Source organism: Thamnophis elegans, chromosome 16, assembly GCF_009769535.1.
Source record: "Thamnophis elegans isolate rThaEle1 chromosome 16, rThaEle1.pri, whole genome shotgun sequence".
NCBI lineage: Eukaryota > Metazoa > Chordata > Lepidosauria > Squamata > Colubridae > Thamnophis > Thamnophis elegans.
This window is the reverse complement of record NC_045556.1, coordinates 528,351-548,286: the sequence shown is the minus strand read 5'-3', so window position 1 is coordinate 548,286 and position 19,936 is coordinate 528,351. Positions and strand designations below refer to the sequence as shown.

General features: G+C 57.0%; 1 protein-coding gene across 3 annotated transcripts; it reads right to left on the bottom strand.

The window, feature by feature from the left end:
* Nucleotides 1–379: 379 nt before the first annotated feature.
* Nucleotides 380–19,848, bottom strand: DAPK2 (death associated protein kinase 2). Of its 3 annotated transcripts, XM_032232677.1 has the most exons (12): nucleotides 18,945–19,027; nucleotides 16,506–16,588; nucleotides 10,508–10,729; nucleotides 8,954–9,092; nucleotides 8,681–8,810; nucleotides 8,421–8,469; nucleotides 8,184–8,210; nucleotides 6,941–7,093; nucleotides 6,394–6,439; nucleotides 2,515–2,604; nucleotides 1,903–1,986; nucleotides 380–1,125 (listed from the first exon to the last, which is right to left on the bottom strand). In XM_032232677.1, the coding sequence occupies exons 2-12, from the start codon at nucleotides 16,565–16,567 to the stop codon at nucleotides 1,036–1,038; spliced, it is 1,092 nt and encodes a 363-aa protein (XP_032088568.1). In that variant the 5' UTR covers nucleotides 16,568–16,588; nucleotides 18,945–19,027; the 3' UTR covers nucleotides 380–1,035. The 3 variants fall into 3 exon arrangements, with proteins under 3 accessions (XP_032088568.1, XP_032088567.1, XP_032088565.1); XM_032232676.1 differs by lacking the exons at nucleotides 380–1,125; nucleotides 1,903–1,986; nucleotides 2,515–2,604; nucleotides 18,945–19,027 and adding exons at nucleotides 3,626–5,265; nucleotides 19,782–19,848; XM_032232674.1 differs by lacking the exons at nucleotides 380–1,125; nucleotides 1,903–1,986; nucleotides 2,515–2,604 and adding an exon at nucleotides 3,626–5,265.
* Nucleotides 19,849–19,936: the final 88 nt, after the last annotated feature.

Here is a 19,936-nt window from a genome sequence, read left to right as displayed (position 1 = left end):
TGTGGGGGGAGGGGTTCCCAGGGAAAGTATAAGACCCCCCAGCCAGCCTCCCCTCTTCATTCCTGCCATAAAGGTGCCCCTTTGGCAGAGGAGAGGCTGCCTCCCCCTGGCTGCAGAGGCTCCAGGAGGGGTCCTGGCTGCAGAGAGCATCTCCCCTCCCCGCCCCAGCCATGAGCGGCTCAGGCGCCCTGCCTGTCTTTGGGGCAACCCTTCGCCTGCCAGGCTCCCAGAGGGGCAGCATTTGTCAGCTGGGGCTGCTTGGAATGGCAGCAGGGCAGCTCTCCCTCCTGCAGATGGCACAGGGTTAAAAGAGGCCGCCTTTCGGTCATGGAGATTGGGCCGACTCTCTTAAAGACGCTCCTTCATCAGGGCAGAGGACCCATGATGCACAGCCTATCGGGAAACCCAGACGTTTTAGAGACATGTTGCTAATAAAATTGCTGAACCTGCTACACCATATATAACTTTTATTTTTGCAGAAACCTCCTCATTAGAAGGAAACACGGGACGGACACACACACACATGGACACAGACAGACAGACAGACAGAGACAGAATCAAGAATGAAATCCACATGGGGAAGATCCCAGATTTGAAGCATGAATCTCACCAGGTTTACGGAAAATCCTGGGCTCCCTTGGGGGTTGCTGTGTCTTTCCAAAGGTGGCCGAAGGGATTCAGCCTGCTTGCCTGGTCATCCAGCTGAGCTTCCTTCCTTCCCTCCCTCCTTCTCCCCCCCCGTCCCTCCTTCCTTCCATCCTCTATGCCCAACATTGCACCATGTGTATTCTTAGCATTTAGGCTGCTGGCAAAGGGGACCCGGAGCAATCCCGTGGCATCCTCATCTCTTCCAAAGGTCAAAAGGAAGGGAGAGCAGGTTGTGTGCCTGTCCTTCCGCCCTCTGCCCAGGCTCCTCCTGTCCTGGAGCAGCTCCTGCAGGAAGCTTTGGGTTCTATGTTGTCCCTGGGTGGAAGGCCACCAGCCCAGCCCATGAGCTTGGCTCTGGGCTGCCACCGTCCAACCGTCGGGTCCCAGTTATGAGATGCTGCTCCTCCGCCTCAGGAGACAAGGGGAAGCCGCCGTTCGGCTGGGCAGGTCTTCTTCGTGGTCACTTTCGCAACGGCGCTGAAACAGAGAGCAGTGAGATCTTCAGGCTGGGGACCTGCTGCGGCTGGAGGAGAAGTCCTCTCTTTCAGGACAATCCAGCTGACGGGCACAAGGACCAGCCCGAGGGCCTCTTCCTTGGCAAGACCAGCAAGGGGAGCCTGAGCCAAACTCCTCACCAGGACCAAGCAGGAGTGAAATCCTCCCGGTTCGGTCTGGTTCAGCCGAACCGGTAGAGACGATTGTCCCTGGTTCTGCAAACCGGTAGTAAAAAAAAGTTTCCAACAATCGTGTGGCTCAGCTAGAAGCCACGTGATCATGGAAAGCCCCCCCTCCCCGCTTTTTAAAGCATTTTTTTCCTACCAGTTCGGTTGAATAGGCAGGAAAAAAATGCTTTAAAAAGTGAAAAAAGGTTGACCACGCCCACCCAGCCACGTGACCCCTCCTCCCACCAAGCCACGGCCACAGAACCCGTGGGCAAAAAAAACCTGGATTTCAAGGCTGGGATGAAGCTGGGTTGCTGCTGCTGAGAGAGTTTTGTCCTGCCCTACAAGCTTCTGGGACATGGAGGGGAAACTTCCGTCTCCCAGGAGGTGCTGAAGGGCATTCGGGGGGGGGGGGGGTTAGCAGGTGCAGTCCAGCTGGCCTGGGGCAGCCAGGTTCCCAGGCTGGTTCTAAAGTCGGCCACGTCCCTGCACCTCTCAAGATCTCAAGAGGAGGAGGAGGAGGCATTGCCAGACCCCCAGGGAGCCCAAGTGGACTCTTCACTTGCCAACTCTTTGTGCTCGACCCACTTACCAAACTGTCTTCTTGCATTAAGCGAACTTTCCGCACCAGCGAGCGAGATAAATGGTTGCAGAGAGCCACGATGCTGTAGGTGAGCTGGGGAGGAAGAGGCAGTCGGTCACAGCCCAGGAACCCAACTCAGGGACCCCCTCATGCTAATAAGCAATAGCCGCCCCTGGAAGCCACGGCAGGAAGGTTTATGCCACGCTCTTCCCCCACCTCTTGGCTGCCTCTCTTCCTCCTCCTGAAAGTCTAAGGAGCAAGGCAGGCCCTTCTCCAACAAGGCTTGAGTTCAGAAACCTTCCCCCACTTTACAACCAGGAGGAGGAGGAGGAGGAGGAGGAGCAGAGGAAGGCCATGCCCTCCTCAAGGCCTCCTCTGGCCAGTCCAGACAGGATCCAGAACAGCCTCTAGCCGAGGTCCCAAGGAGCCGGGCTGGTTGCCTTGACCATCGCTCTTGGGCTGGGGGCTTCCAGAGAAATCCTCTCCCTCTTTTGACTGGAGCCCCTGGTTCTCCCCCGGGAAGGAAGGCTGTTTACAGGCTCCCAAGGGAAGCTGCGTGGCACGGACTCCCTGGCAGCTCTTGGTGTCTCTGTTCCCTGGGGTCACAGCTCAGGTTCTTACCTTCCACCGCCTCCTGGCATACTGCTTTTTGAAGTTCTCCAAGTTAATGAGCGATTCTCTCCTTACCATGGCTTGGTGGCTGTCCATGGGCTGGAGACAAGAGGCGACAAGATCAGGCACAGCCTCCCCTGCCCTCCCCCCCCCCGGAGAAAGTGTTCAAATGCGCCGGCCATTGCCTGGTTCACATTTAGGTGAAGATAAAAGGTTCCCCTTGCACATGTGTGCTAGTCATTCCGGAGCTCATCTCTGTTTCAAAGCCAAAGAGCCAGCGCTGTCCGAAGACGTCTCCGTGGTCATGTGGCCGGCATGACTCAAAGCCAAAGGCGCATGGGACGCTGTTCCCTTCCCACCAAAGGTGGTTCCTGTTTTTCTACTTGCATGTTTTACCTGCTTTCAAACTGCTAGGTTGGCAGAAGCTGGGACAAGTCATGGGAGCTCACTCTGTTGTGCGGCGCTAGGGATTCGAACTGCTGACCTTTCTGATCGGCAAGCTCGGTGTCTTAGCCACTGAGCCACCGTGTCCCTGGTTCACATTTAGGCTGGCTTTTTTCTTAACCTCGGCCACCTTGTTCCCCCGTTTTCTCTCCAGTCCTTCCCATACAGGTGTGAGATTTTAATCTTCCAGTTCCTTAGAGGAAGACGCATCGCCTTGTTTCTGAAACGTGCTGGACACACTAAATTCCCCGTATAAAATCACCGTAGTACCGTCACCCTGCCCTAACTACAGATTTAAATGTTTTGCCCCTGAAATAGGAGCCCAGATCCAGGTATATAAATCTTGGCTGAGGAAGAGCCACAAACAGCTGACCAAGCTGCTCTCTCAAGGATTTGTTCACTTCCTGTGTTTTTATTTATTTACTATATTTATCTGCTGCCCAACTCCGCAGGACTTTGGATGGGGCATAAACATTAAGAAGCAGCACAGCACTCAGGTGGAGGAAGCTTCAGGCCCCAGGAGGACTTTGCCTGGGTTCAAGGCTCGAGAAGATCCGAGCTTCCTTCGGGGGCTTTCCTGGGCTTGAGAAGAAGGGAGGCCACCAAGCAGCTGGCGTCTCAGCCCCCCACCCACCCTGCCCCACTTATTTCAGCCTTGGTCCCCCCCCCTTATCTGCTAACAGTCCCCTCCCTTTTCACCCCCTTCATGGAGCATCTTTTGAACCTTGAGTGTCCATTGCAGCCGAGCCGAGAGGGGAAGGAATCTCTGCGTGAGGAAGGCGGGGCCTCTGAACACAAGCTCTGCCCAGAAAGCACATTGCACAAATAACAAATATTTATTGAGTCTCCTTCTCTGAGACGAGGAGCAGAGTCGGCAGAATGGAAGCTCCCTGAAGGAGGCGAGCAGAACAGCCATCCAGGGGGTGCTCCTCGCGTCTCGCTGCCTCTTTCCTTTCCCAATTATCCGAATACAGAAATCAGTTCTCCCTTTGCAGAGAGATCCGATGTCTTCCCTGTTGGTTGGTTTGGGGGGAGATGAAAGTCCAGGCTGAGGGTCCTGCCTTCCGCAGCAGCCCATGTGGGGGGGACAGGGATGGGAGCAGCTCCATTCGGAATCCTCCATTTATTCTCCAAGGTATTTGCCAGATTGGCGTTCGGCTAGAGAGCCTGCAGAGAGAGAGCTTTGCAGAGCCCAAGCGACTTCGCATCTGGCTCCATTATTAAAAATAGTTTCATACGGAATTTCAAAAGAAGAGGAAATCAATGCCTATTTACAACGTCAACTCAGCAATAAATAAATAAGCTTTTAAGGATGCTGAACTGCAGTCAAGTCTTGAGGAGGCCTGGAGAGGTGAAGGTAAGCCCGGGACATCTTCCTAAGGATAAAAATAGGGCCAGCTTTGAAAAAAAAACAGGCAAAGCCTCATTAGAAATTCATTGGGACCCAACCACAGCATCCAGAACCGAAGGCATCTCCACTGGGACGTATTTTCACAGGGACAAAAATATGTAAAAATGCGGTGGTAACAAGGGCCTGTCAAATAACATTGTTCAAAAATAAACCCAATCGTGTGAGTTCAACACGCAGGCCTCCTGAATGGGGCAGGCTCCCGTCCAGGCAATTCCTCACCGATTTGGACCGAAGCAGCAGCAGCAGCAGCAGAAATCTCTCTCTTTTCAGCAGCATCACTGGCTGGATTTTGTCATGCCCAGGTTTAAGGCCGCCAGGAATTCTTCGTAGCAGGACCTGTTCAGCAGCTCGTTGAGGTCCTTCTGGAAGACGCAGCCGAAGCTGGCCGGCGCGTAGCCCTCGTTGCTGCCCTCAGAGCAGAAGCTGCCCGTCAAGTCTTGGATCCACCGGAGTTCTTCCGACAGCTCCTTGCTCAGCCGTTCGTAGTGCGACTGCAGGCCCCTGTACCTCCCCGCCACCCCAGTGAGGTTGGTGCCCACCACCTGGACGTCCTCCTTCAGGTGCTTCTTCAGGGAGTCGATCTTGCGGTATTCGTACTTCAGCTGGGAAAGCTCGTGCTTCACGCTTTCGTGCTCCTCCTTGTACCAAGCTTCCTTCTCGTCGTAGATGGAGACCAGCGTGTCGAGATCCCCCTGCAAGGAGTCGTGGGAGGCGGCCAGGGTGCCGAAGCTCTTCTCCATGCCAGAGATGTCCTCCACCAGGCGGGCAAAGCGTTCGAAGGTGGCATAGGTGTTGTTTGGAGGAATGCTGGAGTGGCTTTTGATGGTGTAATCTCTCAGCCACTTGGTCTTCAGCGGCCTGTGCTCGGTCCTCCTGTGGCCTTGGACTTTGGAGCCTTCTTTGGACTGGAGAGAAGCCGGAGGAGGGTTATTGACCAAGAACTTCTCACGACAAGGGTCTAAAGACACCACAACACCAACATCATCATCATCACAACAGGGTGCAAATACACACACGTGCAGGTGCCAGAAGCAAGCACCCCTCCTCCTGCCTCCTCTTCATGCATTTGGTATCTTTCTTGCAAAATGTTTGTGAAACAGGAGCCTTCCCACAAGGGAAAAGACATCCACATCTCTACACAACTCTGGACTGACCTCTGTAAAAAGAGAATCATTTCTGGAACCAGAAATTTCTCCCACCAGCCTTTACAGCAGGGGGGGGGGGCCCAGGAAAAGCTAAATTCCAGCCCTCGAGAGGGAACACGCACTTGGGGCAGAGCCCGCCTTACACGGGATGCCCAGCAGAGAGAGAATTGTGCGCCAACTCATTTCATGGATATCCAAAAATAAAATAAAAATTCAGATCCGTTTATAGGTGACTGACTGCCAGCGTTGATAGGCTTTTGATATTCTACATTTGGTTTGGAATTTCCAAAATCCACCTGGGAAATGCTGACCTCAAGACGCCCCTCCCGGCTTCGGCATGCAGGCCACGAGGAAGGGGGGACTGACCCCCAGTGTGGGTCTCCCTTCCCCGAGTCCTTCCTGGAAAGTTGCACTTACAGGCAACCAGAAACGCCAAGAAGGGCAGGAGGGGAGAATTCGGCATTCAACGAGACCCAAACAAGCGAAGCCGAGATGACCAACTGCATCATTCCATGCCAAGAGCCCAGACGGGTACGGACAACTCCGTGTGTGCCAGGACAGAAAATTGTATCTCAAATATGGAATAAATAATATGTCCAAGAAAAGGATTTTTTTTTTAAAGCTAGGCCTGATTGCTTTATTCCTTTCCTCTGAAAAGGACCCCAGAAGAAGCCCCTGGGCAGGCTTTGCAGCCGGGAAGGATTCCCCCAAGGGGCAGCTGATTGGCCTCCCGCTACTGAAGGATGAAAACCAGGGTGTGAAACTGAGAGGAGGGGGGCTTCCCCTGCCCAGGTAGGGACGGCCATACGAAGTTCTGTCCCGCTTCAGCAGCACCTGGATGTCCTCCTCCCGTCCAGGGTAAAACCTCCGGGCCCCTTTGTGACTCACCCTGATCCAGGGGTGCTTGAGTGCTTCCTGGATTGTGAGCCGTTTCCTAAAAGGGGAGAAAGAGTGAGTCCCTTGTGGGAAAGAGCTGCCAGCGAGAAGCATGTGTCAAATGCCTCCCCCACCTGTGGAAAGGAGACCACCCGGTGCCTCCCTGGGCTTAAACAGGGGCAGTCCAGAAAGTGCATGGGAGGGGGGGGCACCTAAGCCTGTTTATCTACAACCGATGCATCTTCCATGGCTGAAAGCCACACAGGCGCTCACGGGAAATTCATTCTTAGATTCGGGGCCCAGGAAGAGAACCCCATCAATGCCCAATTCTTCCTTTTCGGCGGGTCTCTGGCAGCCCCGATCAGCAGAGCCCTTGGCCCCCCCCCCTGCACTGAACCGAGACGGCCTTCCCCTTGAGCCCCTTGAGCCCCAGTGAGGCATCTTTAGAGCCCCCAGAAGTTCTCCTTCTCAGATGCAGGGATCATCTAGGCACTGCCTGGGCTGGATGCCGGACCCTCAACCCAGGCCATCTTCTGTCCAAACGCTCAGGACGACGTACCGCGTATCTTTCACCAGAAGTTTCCGGATGAAGTCTTTTGCCAGGTCGCTGGTATGGCTGAAGAATTCTTCATCAAATTCATAGCTGACGGCGGTGATGTTGGCCAACGTCTCCTGCTTGGTCTCCCCCAGGAACGGAGAAGCACCACTCAGCCTGCAGGGGGAATTGGGGGTGGGGTGAGTGGGTTGCAGGGAGGGAGGGAGCGAGGAGGGGGCAGAGCATCAGGAGCAGATTTGGCAGGCCGGTGGAGGCAGAAGGCGCCAAGTACCATGGGCAGAGGAGAGGGCCCTGGAGAATCTGGTTATGAAACCAAGACAAGCATTTGTGTTGCCCAGGGAGGCTCCCTGGTGGCTCAGTTGGCACAGGGAGGGAGGAAAGGAAGGAAAGAGGGAAGGAAGGAAAGAGGGAAGGAAGGAAGGAAGGAAGGAGGGAAGGAAGGAAGGGAGGGAGGGAGGGAGGGACCAACTGCAGCCCAGATCCAGAGCTCTCTCTCCTCTTCCTGCCTTGGTAGGAATTTGGGCACACCCAACAGAAGCCAGGAAGAGGGGGGGGGCAAGTGCAGCCTGCTGGGCTGGGAGGTCCATGCCAGGGACCCCCAAAGCCCTCCTCCCTTGACAGGCAGCCGAGGTTCCTCTCTGGCCTGCAGCCTTCCCAAGACAGCTCCACACTGCCACCTGGTGAGCACCCTGTGCAACTGCGGCCAGGGATTCCCAGCGGCCTTGTGGGCTCACTCACCTGGCCAGCTGTGGGCATTTTGCTGCGGCGACTGAGCAGAAAGTGGGCAGCCCTTTATGGAGCATCTTCTCCCTCCCCTGCCCAAGGACCCTTGTGGGGCCAGCCTTGGCTTCCCACCACCTTGCTGGTCTATTAGGATGTTTTTAATTGCAACAATTAGTTCTATGCAACTCCATCCGATCTGCCTAATTCCTCCGTTTCGGCCTCTTCTGTTCTGCAGCTCAATTCTTGTCTTTTTTCTCCCAGCCCCTCCCCATAATTCCCTCCCCTCCCAGTGCCTGTGCAGGCTCTTTCTCGGGAGGGGCTGGGGGAATGGAGCCCACCCCCCACTTTTGCCATCAGCTGCCTGAGACAGGATTCTTAGTGACTGACCTTACTGGGTCGTTGTGAGGATAAAGTGGGGAGGGGCACTGATTGTCATCTTGCAGGAAATGTGGAGGTGAAAATAGCAGGGAAGAGATGAATGCATAGTAGAATAAATAAGGGGAACGAATAATCCAGTACTTACAATATATAAGTGATGACTCCGATGCTCCTGGGGAAAAGGGGAGAAGAAAGAAAACCCACAGATTTAGGCTAAAGCCAATCACTCACTCGGGTGGGCCGTAAGGAAAACAACAACAAACTTCTCTTCTCTTGGCTGATTTGCTTTCCGACCCAGCAGGCAATCCGTCAGCCGGACCGAAGGGGACCAGGGTCAGGAAGGAGGCAGGAGGGGCGGCCAAGACAGGCAGACAAGACTCACCACAGATCAGCTGCCAGTCCCAGCGGCTCGTAGTTTACGATTTCTGGAGCTGGAAGGAGAGTGGGGACCCCTTGGTCAGAGAGTCAAAGGCTTCCTGCCCCGACTTGAAGGCTCTCAGACGTGTTAGGGACAGACGGGACCCATCATCCTCAGCCAGGAAGGAAATTGCACTCCTGGCAGACAGAGGCAGGGCCCCCGGACTGAGGGAGCTTGCCACCCTGGGCCCTGGATCAGTGGAGGGCAAAAGGGCACCAACTTACCTACGAATTCTGGCGTCCCAAAAATATTCTTAAACTCCACTCCGTCTTCTATTTCGTGGGCCAGGCCAAAGTCGATCAGTTTTATGTGAGGGATGGGGAGGGTCTTGTCCAGCAGCATAATATTCTCAGGCTTCAGGAGGGGGAGGAAAGCAGAGAAGGGCAGAGCATCAGCCCTCAGGCTGAGCCGGGGAAGGGGGGGGCTCAGGGGGGCTGCCCCCCCGGCTGGACTGTCCGGACAGGAGGAAAAGGGCTGGAGCGGCAGCCGCTCCTCACCTTTAAATCAAAGTGGGCGATCTTCTTCGCGTGCAGGTAGTTGACCCCGTCCAGAATCTGCTTAATGAACTGTGTGGCTTCCTCCTCACTCAGCGACTCCTTCTGGGCCAGGAAATCAAAAAGTTCCCCTCCGGATACTCTGCGAAATAAGGGGAGGAAGCGCACGGCGGCCGCGTGTTCACTGCGTGTCTGACGATTCCTCCCAAGTGAAATAACATCATAGACAGACGGGGAGCAACTTATACAAATCTCAACTGGGGGAAGGAGAACAGCCGGGACGCCTTCCTCTGCCTTCCCTTCCCTGGCCTAGAAGATGCCCTGAAATGATCCGTCCTCATAAAAACACCCGGGAAGGTTGGAAGGGGGCTTCCCTTTCAGCCAAGGGCTGCTGCTGCTCCTGGGAAGATGCTGCAATTTGGATGGGGCTCCTCTGGTTCACGGCGTTTCCCTTCTTCTTTCCTCAGCTGAGCCCTCTGTGGTTGGGTTTAAGCCCTCCGGTTCGAGGTTCACGGCTCGTCTGGATTTGCTGGGACAGGTCCGTCCTCCGACCAACCCAAGGCTCCTTCTGCAACCCCCCCACCCCCCCCAGATTGGCAGCCTGCCTGTGGGAACAGCCTCTGGAAGGACACCACTTCCTTCCCCAAATCAGGCATCCTTCCTGCCCTCTGAGGAATGAGCTACAGCAATCCTGAGGGTCTCGATTAGTCCCAGAACCATCGAGACAATCAGAAATGCCCCAAATGCTCCTGCCTGTTGCAGGACTGTTGCCGGGTGACAGATCTGCAACTGTGACCAGAGACTTTGCTTTGCACTCCGTCAAAATCCAGCAATAATGGAGATCCGGAAACTTGGATGGAGGAATTTACGCTAAGCTTACGTGAGTGACGTTTATTGCAAGGCGATGCTCAGCGTTGATCCAGGCTTGTAGAGACCCTCTCTGAGCATCTCAACCCTCGCAGAGACCCCAGACCCATATTTACCTGGAAGGACTGAGAAACTTGGGCATTTTGCACTTCAAAGGACGGCTGGGGGTTTTACATCCTTCTCTAGTTTGGGTTTATAGCTTCGTCTTCCAAGCCCCAACCATTTGGGAGAGTCTCCCTTTGTTCTGAACCAACAACCTGGAACAGTTTCCTTCTTGTTGAAATGATATTCACTTCATTAAAACTTTATAAGTTTTATAAACAAACAAGGGCAGGGCAGAGGAGCCAAGTGGAGGCACAATGGGGTTGGTGGGAGGCCCACAGGTGGCTCAGCCATTGCCTGGGTGAAGGGAGAAGATCTCCATAAGCAGAGCAGGAACCCTCAACTGATCTGCAGCTAGATTGATTTTTATTCTAGGCAAACAAGAAGCAGAGACCCAGAATCGCCTCATAAACTGGAGGATTCTCCGTGTGGAGGAAAAGGGGTTTTCTCAAGCTTTAAGATCGGTGGACTTCAACTCCCAGAATTCCCCAGCCAGCAATGAAAGAGTTAATGCCCTCCACCTTTCCCAGAGACTCCTCTGAGAGGGGGGAGCAGCCGACACCCCCCCCCCCCAGAGCCCCCACTCACAGCTCCAGGATGAGGACCACGTCCGTCTTGTTCTCATACACCTCGTGCAGCTGGATGATGTTGCTGTGCAGAATCGGCTGCAGGATCTTCACCTCCCGCTCAATCTCCTCCCGCCGGACCCCGCGGCGACTGGGCCGGCTCTGCCGCTTCTTGATGAACTTGGCCGCGTAGTCCAGCCCTGTGGCCTTCTCCCGGCAACGCTTCACGATGGCGAATTGCCCGCTGCAAGCAAAGCCCCCCGGGGGGGGTTACTGGGGAGTGAGGCGGAGGGGCAAGGTCTGGTGAGGCAGAGGTGGGGGCTCCCTGGCTGCCCCCCCCCCCGCTGCACCTCCTGGCCGAGATCCGGGAAAGGGCTGCCCAAGGGGGAGGATTCCAAGACCCCAGTGAAGACTCCGTCATCCGGGCCAAAAGCTTCTCCCGGGTGATGCTTTTCGTGGCAACTGGACCAAAGTTGATTAAAACAGAGACGTTTCGCTGCTCCTCCAAGTCTTCCGTCCCAAGGAGACTTTGGGCAGGCAGAGAGTCCGAGTGTTATTTTCAGTCAACTTTAGTCCGGTGGCCACGATTGAAGCTTTTGAGGTACTTTTGGCCTGGATGATTGAATCCCCCTTTACACGTTGCTTTTCTTTTCTTTCTTTTTTTATTAAATTTTTTTAAAATTTTAATTTAAAACAAGTACAACATCTTTCTTTACATGCTATAGAAAGTGTATCAGTCGGTCACAAATAGACTTTTGTGCATCTCCTCCACAGTCAACAAACAAAACTCATGTTAACTCGAGCATTTTAACTCAGATATTCATACATATCACCATCATCATATATCCATTTTCATTTGACTGTAATTATTATTTAAAAATATTAATAATAATAATAATACTCTTGAACAATACATGCCCAGACCAGTGGGGAAAGAAAAAATCAAAAAGAAAAAAGAAAAAAAAAGAAAAAAAAAGAAAAAAGACAAAAAGAACAAAAAACAAGGCAGGGAAGAAAAAAGAAAAAAAAAAAACACAGGTATATATTATAAAAAAAAAGTATATCAGCTGGTTACAACATGTTTTGGTGCATCTCTTCCATTAATTCATATTAATTCAAATATCTTAACTCAAATGTTTACCATATTGACATCATTATACCTCCACTTTTAGTTAACTACAGTTATTTAAACATCCTTCAACCTTAACTATGCCAAAGAGTTAATCCATAACCAGCTGATCTTAGACCAACACAGCCAAGCAATAAAAGTGTCGGATCGTGAAGGGCCAATTTGTAGTAGGTTAGTTTTACAACCCACTTAGAAAGGACACCTTGCTTTTCATTGTGGGGAGAAAGGTTGAGAAGGCTGGACGGGGCAGCCTTTCTGCCCAGCTGCCCATCGGAGTCCCAAGGTCGCCCCCCCCCGGCAGGCCAAAGTCAGAAACAGGAAACCAGATGAGGGGGGGGGGCTCCCTCTTTCCTCCAGGTGTGGATAAATATTCCTCCAGGGGCCTCCTGGCAGGAAGCAGCTCAAAAGGAGCCCAGGCCAAACACGGAGGAAGCAGCTGCACAAACTTTCCTCCGATGGGCTCCAGAGTTGGGGAGGCTGGAGAACAGGCCCCCCTCCGACCCCTCCTCAGAATATCCCAACTCTCAAAGGTCCCAGGTGCACCAGGCGCCGGCTGGGTGGGCAGTGCAGGGATGCAACTGAGACACCAGATGGCGCTAGGCTTCAGGGCCTCCGGGGAATAAGCAAAGGGGGTGGGTGGGGGCTCTTTCTGGCAGGGAATAAGCAGAAGCCCCCCCACCTTTGTCTGAAACTGGGGAACTTGAGCGCTCTCAGCATTTGAGACCCGGGTTACAAACCCATCTGAACTGGGAAAAGCATATTCAGATGACAGGCGGCTGAGAACGCAGCTCTTGCAGCTCGCATGCCATCTAAACATCGGCATCACATGCTGGGCATGAAGGGCAGTGGGTATTTTTGGAGGCGCCTTAAGAGCCCCGATGCTCAGCAGAGGCAGCTGCTCCGAGCTGGGAACACAAAATCCCGGCTGGGCCAAAGTGATGCTCAGCTCCAAAGCAGAGAGGAAAGCCGGGCAGGGGAGACCCAGGGGTGGGGTGGAGGGGACTGGCAGCTGCAGTGGCACCACCCAGAGCCCGTCCGAGAGCCCCAGACGACAGGGGGAGGCTGTCCAGCCGCTGCCCTCTTTACGCTGGCCAGGTGACCTCAGCAGGAGAGCATTCACACGCTGCAAAACAGGCTCCTTGGCCCACCTAGGCTGGCTGGGGACGATGGGACCTGTTATCCAACCTAGCTGAGGTCACCCGGTTAGAGGCCCCCACCGCAGGAGATGGCAGGCCTTCCTACATAAAGGCGAGAGGTAAAGGGACCGAGGGGGGGTCGAAGTTGCACCGTAGATTGCAACCCCCAGCGTGGAGGCTGAAACCATCATTGTGGCTGTGCGAACCCACTAAAAGGGTCAGCCAGCCCCCCCCCAAAAGCAGGTCTCCCAGGTCTGTTAGGGCAAATCTGTCTGGGCTGCTCCTCTGTCAAAGGGGTCCCCTAAGACACCCCCCCTCCCCCCGATAGATTGGTCCCTCCTTAAGTGAGGCGGCTGGTTCTCTCCCCCCCATGGCCATGAGGGGGGGGTTCTTTCCCCCTGCGGGAGCAGAGCCCCCCACACTGAGCAGTGCCCAGACATCGTGGCCCACCCACCCGGCCCCCCTCGGCCGCCCTTCCGGCACTCCGGGAAGCTGGATTGGGTTGGCCAACTCCAAGGCTGCCCCCCCCCCGCCCCCGTTGCCAGCCAGGCTCCCTGGTGCTGCACAAGAGGCCTGGGGGTGGGGGTGGGGGAAGCTGATCCAGCCAGCCTCCTCTCCCCCCCCCACTGCCTTTCCTATGGCCAGAGTGACCCTCCCAGAGGCTAAAGATAGACGGGAGCTATGCTCGGAATGAGAGGCCGTCCCTCGGAGGGTCCCAGTGAGGCCAAGCGGAAGACCGGCCCCTCTGAGGGAGCCACAGCCGGACGGGGGGGTGACGGAGCCAAGGGGCAAAGGGCAGCCCCCAGATTCCCCCCGGGAAACCTCCAGAAAGAGCCCTCCGAGGAGAGGATGCCCAGCCCTGGCCCCTCCCTCCTGACACGGCTTCAGAGGAGCAGCAGCAGCAGCGAGAGCGGGGGGGGGGGGAAGCAGGGGGGGACTCTTTTATTAGTCCATTCATTGGCCCAAAGGCTGCCCACAAGGCGCCCTTTGTAGCCAAGAGGCTCCCTTTCAAAGAGAAAAAGTGCCAGGGGGGGACGGGGGGAGGACCGGGGGGGGGACATAGAGCCCCCCCCCGTCCGGCGGCACAGCAAAGCCGCTCCTGTGAGGCTGGACGGGCACTTTGTGGGCCAAATGCCAGGCTAGAATCCCACTCCGAGCCCAGAAATGCAGAGCAAATCTGACTCGGCCCCCTTCCCACCGAGGGGGAGGGCAAGGGAGGGGCTGGCCCGGCTCCGGGGGCCAAATCCTGCTTGCTGTGCTCTTTGCGCCTCTCTCAGTGGACCCCCCTTCGCCCTCCAGCCCCTTTTCTCCTGGGCCAGGCCGGTCACTGACCACCGAGGCTCCTCCAGGCTGACGGGGGCTTACGGGAATCTCAGCTGGGATGGGGAACCCCAGCCTGCCCCCCCCACCTCCAGACTGGGCCGGCCACCACCTGCCCCCGTGAGAATCTGCCTGCTCAGCATACGCCCAGCCATTGTTTGGTGGGACACAATGCTCCTCCAGGTGCTCCTGCCTCACCTGGGCGCCCAGTGACTCACCACACCTTCCTTTGCACAAGGCACCACGGCCTGGGATCCCGGAGAGAGCCAGCCGTACTTGAAGCCCCCCCCCCATCAGCCATTCCCAAGCCAGACCCCGCGGGGGCTTCTTCGGAAGCAGCCCCCGTCTCTCCAACCGCCAACATGAGCACCCCGGAAACCAGGCTCCTTGGGGTGGCCAGTCACCTGGCAAGGGGGGGTGATGGGAACTGTGGTCCCATCACTTCTGGAAGCTCCTGCCCGGTGTTCTGACTGTGCCTGGTGATGGCTACTCTTTGCCCCAATTCAGGCTGGCTTCCTTCCGGCAGCGGCCTCCGTGCTCAGGAGCCAGCCAACGCCCAGCGTGACCTTGGCCCCATCGCCTCCTCCTCCTCCCTTATCGCGGCTTTTCCTTTGGCGGGTTGGTTGGGATTCAAAGGGTCCTCTGGCAGGGGCTGAGCGGGGAAGGGATCTGCCCCAATCCACCCAGCCCTTCCCACTAACTGATTATTCACGGGATCCAGTGGAGCCCTTCGGGATGCCAGGAAGGACTTTCCCGCCCCAGAGGTCCTTCGTGGGGCGAGAGACGCCCATCTCAGGGGGAAGGAGGAGGGAAGTGAGGAGGAGGGCAGGGCAGGCCGGCCGAGCCTCCTTGGTCAACAGTTGGTGGCAAAGTCTTCCACCACCACGACACGCCCACCTTCTGACTGCAAACAGCCTCACCTGGAACCCCTCCAGAGTCAGGCGTGAAGACCCCCGGATGGCTGCTGCCCACAGAACCCTGACATCGAGGGCATCCTGGGTGGCACGGTCCTAGTGCCCAGTGCAGCCAGCCCCCTTTGGCCCCCCAAAAGCTGCTGAATCTGCACCAGCCTCTGGCTAACCATCTGGCAGCCCACTGGAGGGGGCAGAGTCTGAACTGGGGCGCCCCCAGAACTTCCCAGGCTCATCCTGCAACCGGCAAGGGAGGGGCCACCTGCAGTGGGGCAGAACTGCAATTCCAAAACCTTTCGGGGCTCAGGAAATCAGGGGACCGGAAGAAGCTTTGATTCATGCTCTGAGCGGCTTCCTCTTCCCACCACTTGACAAAGGCTCACAACGCTGGCAGGGGCAGCAACAGGCCCCGAGCGCCCAGGTGCCAGGACAACTTTGGGCAAGGAGCACCGACCGGCCGCTGCCCCAGAGGAAGCCCCTGCTGTGGACGCCCTTCCACGGGGAGTCAGGTTGGGCTCGGGGGCCCATGCCAGGCAGGGGCTCCTGCGGGGGCCTTTCGGAAGCGACTGCTGTGCCAGGAGAAGGCAGCCTCCGTCTCTGGTGCCAAGAACAAGGCGGGCAGGGCAGTCACCCCACTTCCCGACCCAGTCAGCTGCTGGCTGAGAGCCTCTTCGCTCCGGGAGGCTCCTGGCAATCCTTTCGCTGGCCAGACGCAGCTGTCACCGCCTGGAGCTGCCACATGCCCGCCGGGGAGCCCGCCAGAGGCTCCCTTGGAGGAACCAAGCAGGAGGCAGGAGTTTTCTCTGATGCTGGCTCCTTCCGACAGCATGGGGGCTCTGGCCCCAGAGAGCCACCTTCAGACCCCAAAGGCCAGAAGCTCTGCAGGTTCCCACGAGGAGAAAATGCTTTTCCATCTCTGCCCAGGGAGCCCAGGATGGGGGATCACGCAGCCCAGTTCAGGCCAGCGAATGTCTTGAGAAGGTGCATTTCAGGGATCTTTCAGGGCCCCCCCACTCCTCCCCCCATCAGTGTTGAAGTATCAGGCAAGAATCCAGCAAGAGAAAAATGAGTTTGCCATCCGAAGCTTTTGCAGCCCCAAAGCTCTCTAAATAGACCAGCCAGCCTTCCACACAGCCAACCATCATTCTCCCTCACCTCTCTCCAGGCCTTCCGAAAAGCCGTCAAAACCTGGCTTTGCCGGCAGGCCTGGGGGTGATGAGTTCCCTCCCCTCTCGACATGTATGGTTGTGCGACTGTTGCCTACTTTTATTATTTGTATTTTGTCTTTTATGTTCCCCCCTTTTTTCCCCCCTTGAATTGTTCGCCGCCCTGAGTCCTCCCGGAGAAGGGCGGCATACAAATAATAAAATTCCAATTCCAATTCCCTTCCCCTTAGCAGCCTCTCTCTGCCAGGCAACCCCCTGGGAGCCCCCACCTTGGGGGCTGCATTTCTGTGGCAAGGAAGTGGCTGAATTGAGACGAAAGGTTGGAAGCGGGTGGGGCCAAAGGGAGGTTCGGGCTTACCTGCCGAGCTCCTCCCCGATTTCGTACAGGTCGTCCACCTTCTGCTGCTTAAAGACGGCCATCCCGGACTCTGCGCAGAGAAGCTGGGAAGCGAAGGGGCCTTTTTAAGCCTTTGCTCCTTTCCGTCTTCCTTGGCTAAACGTCCCTCCTGCTTCCCCCCCAGGAGCTTAAAGGCCTGCATGGAACGTCAGGCTCCCCTTTGGATTTCATTTCCTGGACTGATGCACATCGTAACAATCCAGTGTCACAAAAGCCTGGATTAGTACAAGAGGGGCCGGGGTGGCCTGCTTTACGTGGGACCCCCCCGGAGGCCACCCCACAGCTTGGCCTGGTGGGGCTGGGCAGAAGCCAAAGCTGACTTCCGGGACCCGACTCCTGGCCCACCCCTCGTCACAAGCCCCTTCCTCTCCCAGGGTCTCCCTAATCGGCCCTCCCGCCTGAGCCGCTCTGGCCAGGAGAGGCTGAGCTGCCTGCAGAGGGAGACTCCTTTCGGGGAGAGAGCGCCGGACAGATGGGCCCCAGGGGGGCTGCAGAAGATCAGAGCCACAAAAGAGAAGGGGCAGAATCTCTTCCTGGGCACCTCCTGAAGCTCTCTGGGGCAGAGAAGCTTCCTTACTTAGCCTCAGTTTTCAAACTGCGAAATGGGGATAACCTAAGCAGCCTATTTGAAGGGGCCTGTCTGGGTGGGTGGGGGGGGCAGGGCCTCTGAAGGACCAGGCATTTCTGCCAAGGTGGGTTTAATCCGGCAAAGGGCCCCCCTGCAGCAGCATGGTTGGTGCTGATGCCCCTCCTGACCCCTGGAGCCCTCCAGCTTTTTATGACCCAGTTCTGACTCAGTGCAACCAACCCCCCTTCGTTCACCTGCCTGAGCCCCCCCCCCCAATTCTCTGATCTGTTGGATCTCTAACAAAAAAGGTCTCAGCCAGATTGGAAGATTCCCTTTAAGGGGCCTTAAAAATGGATTTTGTTCTAATCTCCTTAAAATGTGGCTGATCCACTTTTGGAAGCCCTGGAAGAATGAATACCTGGGATTATCTTTGGCTGAACCAAAATGAAGCAGCAGCCGAAAGCGAGGGACAATGAATTGGGGGGGGGGGAAATGGGGCATCCAATCAGGAAGCAAAATACAATGACGGCCCAAAGAGGAACCACAGAAGGACTCGGATCGGTCCTGGCAAAAACAAGGGCGCCTTGGCTGAGATGCCCTCTGAAGCGGCAACGAGGAGGGGGTGAAAGTCCCCTGAGAAAGGTTGGAAGGGATCCGGGGACCTCCTTGGGCTGGGATCCTTTTCCCGGAAACTCTCCGGAGTCTCCTTCCTCAGCCCTTCAGCCTAGAAGGCAAAGGGAGAATCTGGTGCCCACCCATTTCACGGACGTTGGAAGGAGACGGCTGAAGCCGACAGAGCCTGTGCCAGATCTCTAGTCAGGGGAAGATTGCAAGTCAAGACAGAAGGAAATGAATCAACCGCTTCCAAGATCCTCTCGGCTTCAGCCTGTCGGGACAAACGGCCTGGGCAAGAGAGAGCAGCTCCTTTCCGACCCTTTGCCAAAAGCCGCCCTTCCCTGTTGGCAGTTCCCCTTGGGGGGCCCTGAGGGCCTCCTCCTCCTCCTCCTGCTTCCTTTCTAGGAGACTCCCAGCCTCAGGGTCCCATCAGCCTGCAGGGTGCAAAGCCTGGGAGACCCCACAGCCTGTGACGCCTCCAAGGGCTCCTCTGTCCCAGCACAGGACGTCCCCAGCGGGGGCCACAATGGGGCCCCCGTCCCGCCTGTGGTAACCAACTGAGCCGAGGGAGCCTTAGGGAGCAGAGGGTGGGAGCAGAGCCCCCGAAGGGCCTGGGCAGGGCTGAGGCAGCTGGGCCCCCTGCGCAGAGTCCATCCGACGCCCTCAAGCCACAAGAGGAGACAAACTGAAAGAGAAACGAGCCGGGCGGCTCAGAAGCGCCTTACAAGGCAAAGAGAGAAGCTTCCCTTTCGAGGGGGTGCTGGGTCTCCCCCTCCAACGGAGGAGCTCCGGGGTCAGCCAGGGGGCTTTGGCCCCAGGGAGGAAGGGCTCTGGCGAGGCCCCCGGGGGGCGCAAGAGCCACGGCGGCCAAGCTGCCTTGCAAGTGCCTGGGAGAAGCCCCCCCCCCCAGCACCCCCCCCCCCCTGGGCGTCAGGGGATTCCCACCAACTGAGCTGCATGGCCGGCGGTGCCTGAGCCGCTCTTCCCGCGGGGTGGGGGGGTGGGGGGGGGTCTGGAGAGGGGCGAGCCCCTTCGCCGCCTCCCGCCCGGGGATTCTCCGGGAGCAGAAACGGCCCGTCCCCGCCGGGACTCCCGCGACCCTCGGCAGCTCCGCTCAGCAGTTCGCCCGCTTCGCCCTTCGACGGCTTCCCGCTCCCCGGCCGTCCTCCCTGCCCTGCCGGGGCCAGCGCACCTGCAGACCCGCCCGGAGAGCCTACCTGCGCGGCACTGCGAGCCCAGGACGCCCGGAGCAGGAGCGGTGGCGGCTCTCCCGTCCGCCTCCTCCGCCTCCGTCTGGGGCGCCGGGGCGCGGAAGAGCGGCGGGCGGGCGGCGGTCCCGGGCGCCCCCTGCAGGCAGGCAGGGGGTCGCCCAGCGGAGCCTGTGAAGGGCGGCTTCCTTGGGGGCGTCCGAGCGGATGCAGCCCCCGCCGGGACCCCCAAGGAAGGGGAGGCCGGGGGGATCCTCGGGGGCTGCGGGGGGAAGGAAGGGGGTCGCCTCCCCTCAAACGACTTGGGCCAAAAGGGAAACTCTTAGGAAAGGCGGGCAGAGGCTCCCACGGGCGGAATGCGGGGCGTGAGATCCGACCCCCCCCCCAAGGCCATTTGCTTCTGCAAGTCGTTTCTGCTTTCCAGAGGCTCCGGTTTCAGTCCTGGGGGGGCAGGAATTAGGCAGCGCTTCTTCAGGCTTAAAAACCGCTTCAGTTTTAAAGCGCAGAAAGCTTGGGCTGCATCCACGGCTCTCCTCTTACTTAATTCCATAGATTAAGCCAGGATTAAGCCAGGTTAGTCGTTAACCAGGGAAGTGTCCTGACCTGGGTCAAGGGGGCTTAAGCATGAAACTAGATGGCTGGCTTTAAGTCGGTTGCTTTCTCACAGGGAGGTTGTGATGGGGAAAATAGCAGGCATCGGGGTTAGGAATGTCCCCTGCCTTGAGTTCCCCCCCAAATACCCCAAGCATCACTTGGGCGTTGACAAAATGGTCAGCTTCAGAAGGTGGCTTGACTCGGAACCGCTGCCATCTTGCAAAGCCATCTGGAGCCCCATCCGTCACCCACCTCTGCCCATGCTTGGAAGGGCTCCGTGAGTGGACAAAAGGGCCAAATCCAGCCTGAACATCCGGCCGTGGACACAACAGCTGCCGACCCGAGTGGGGACGAGGCTTGTAGGTAAAAGGCGCAAACAGGAAAAGCTCCTTTCTCCCCTTGGCCAG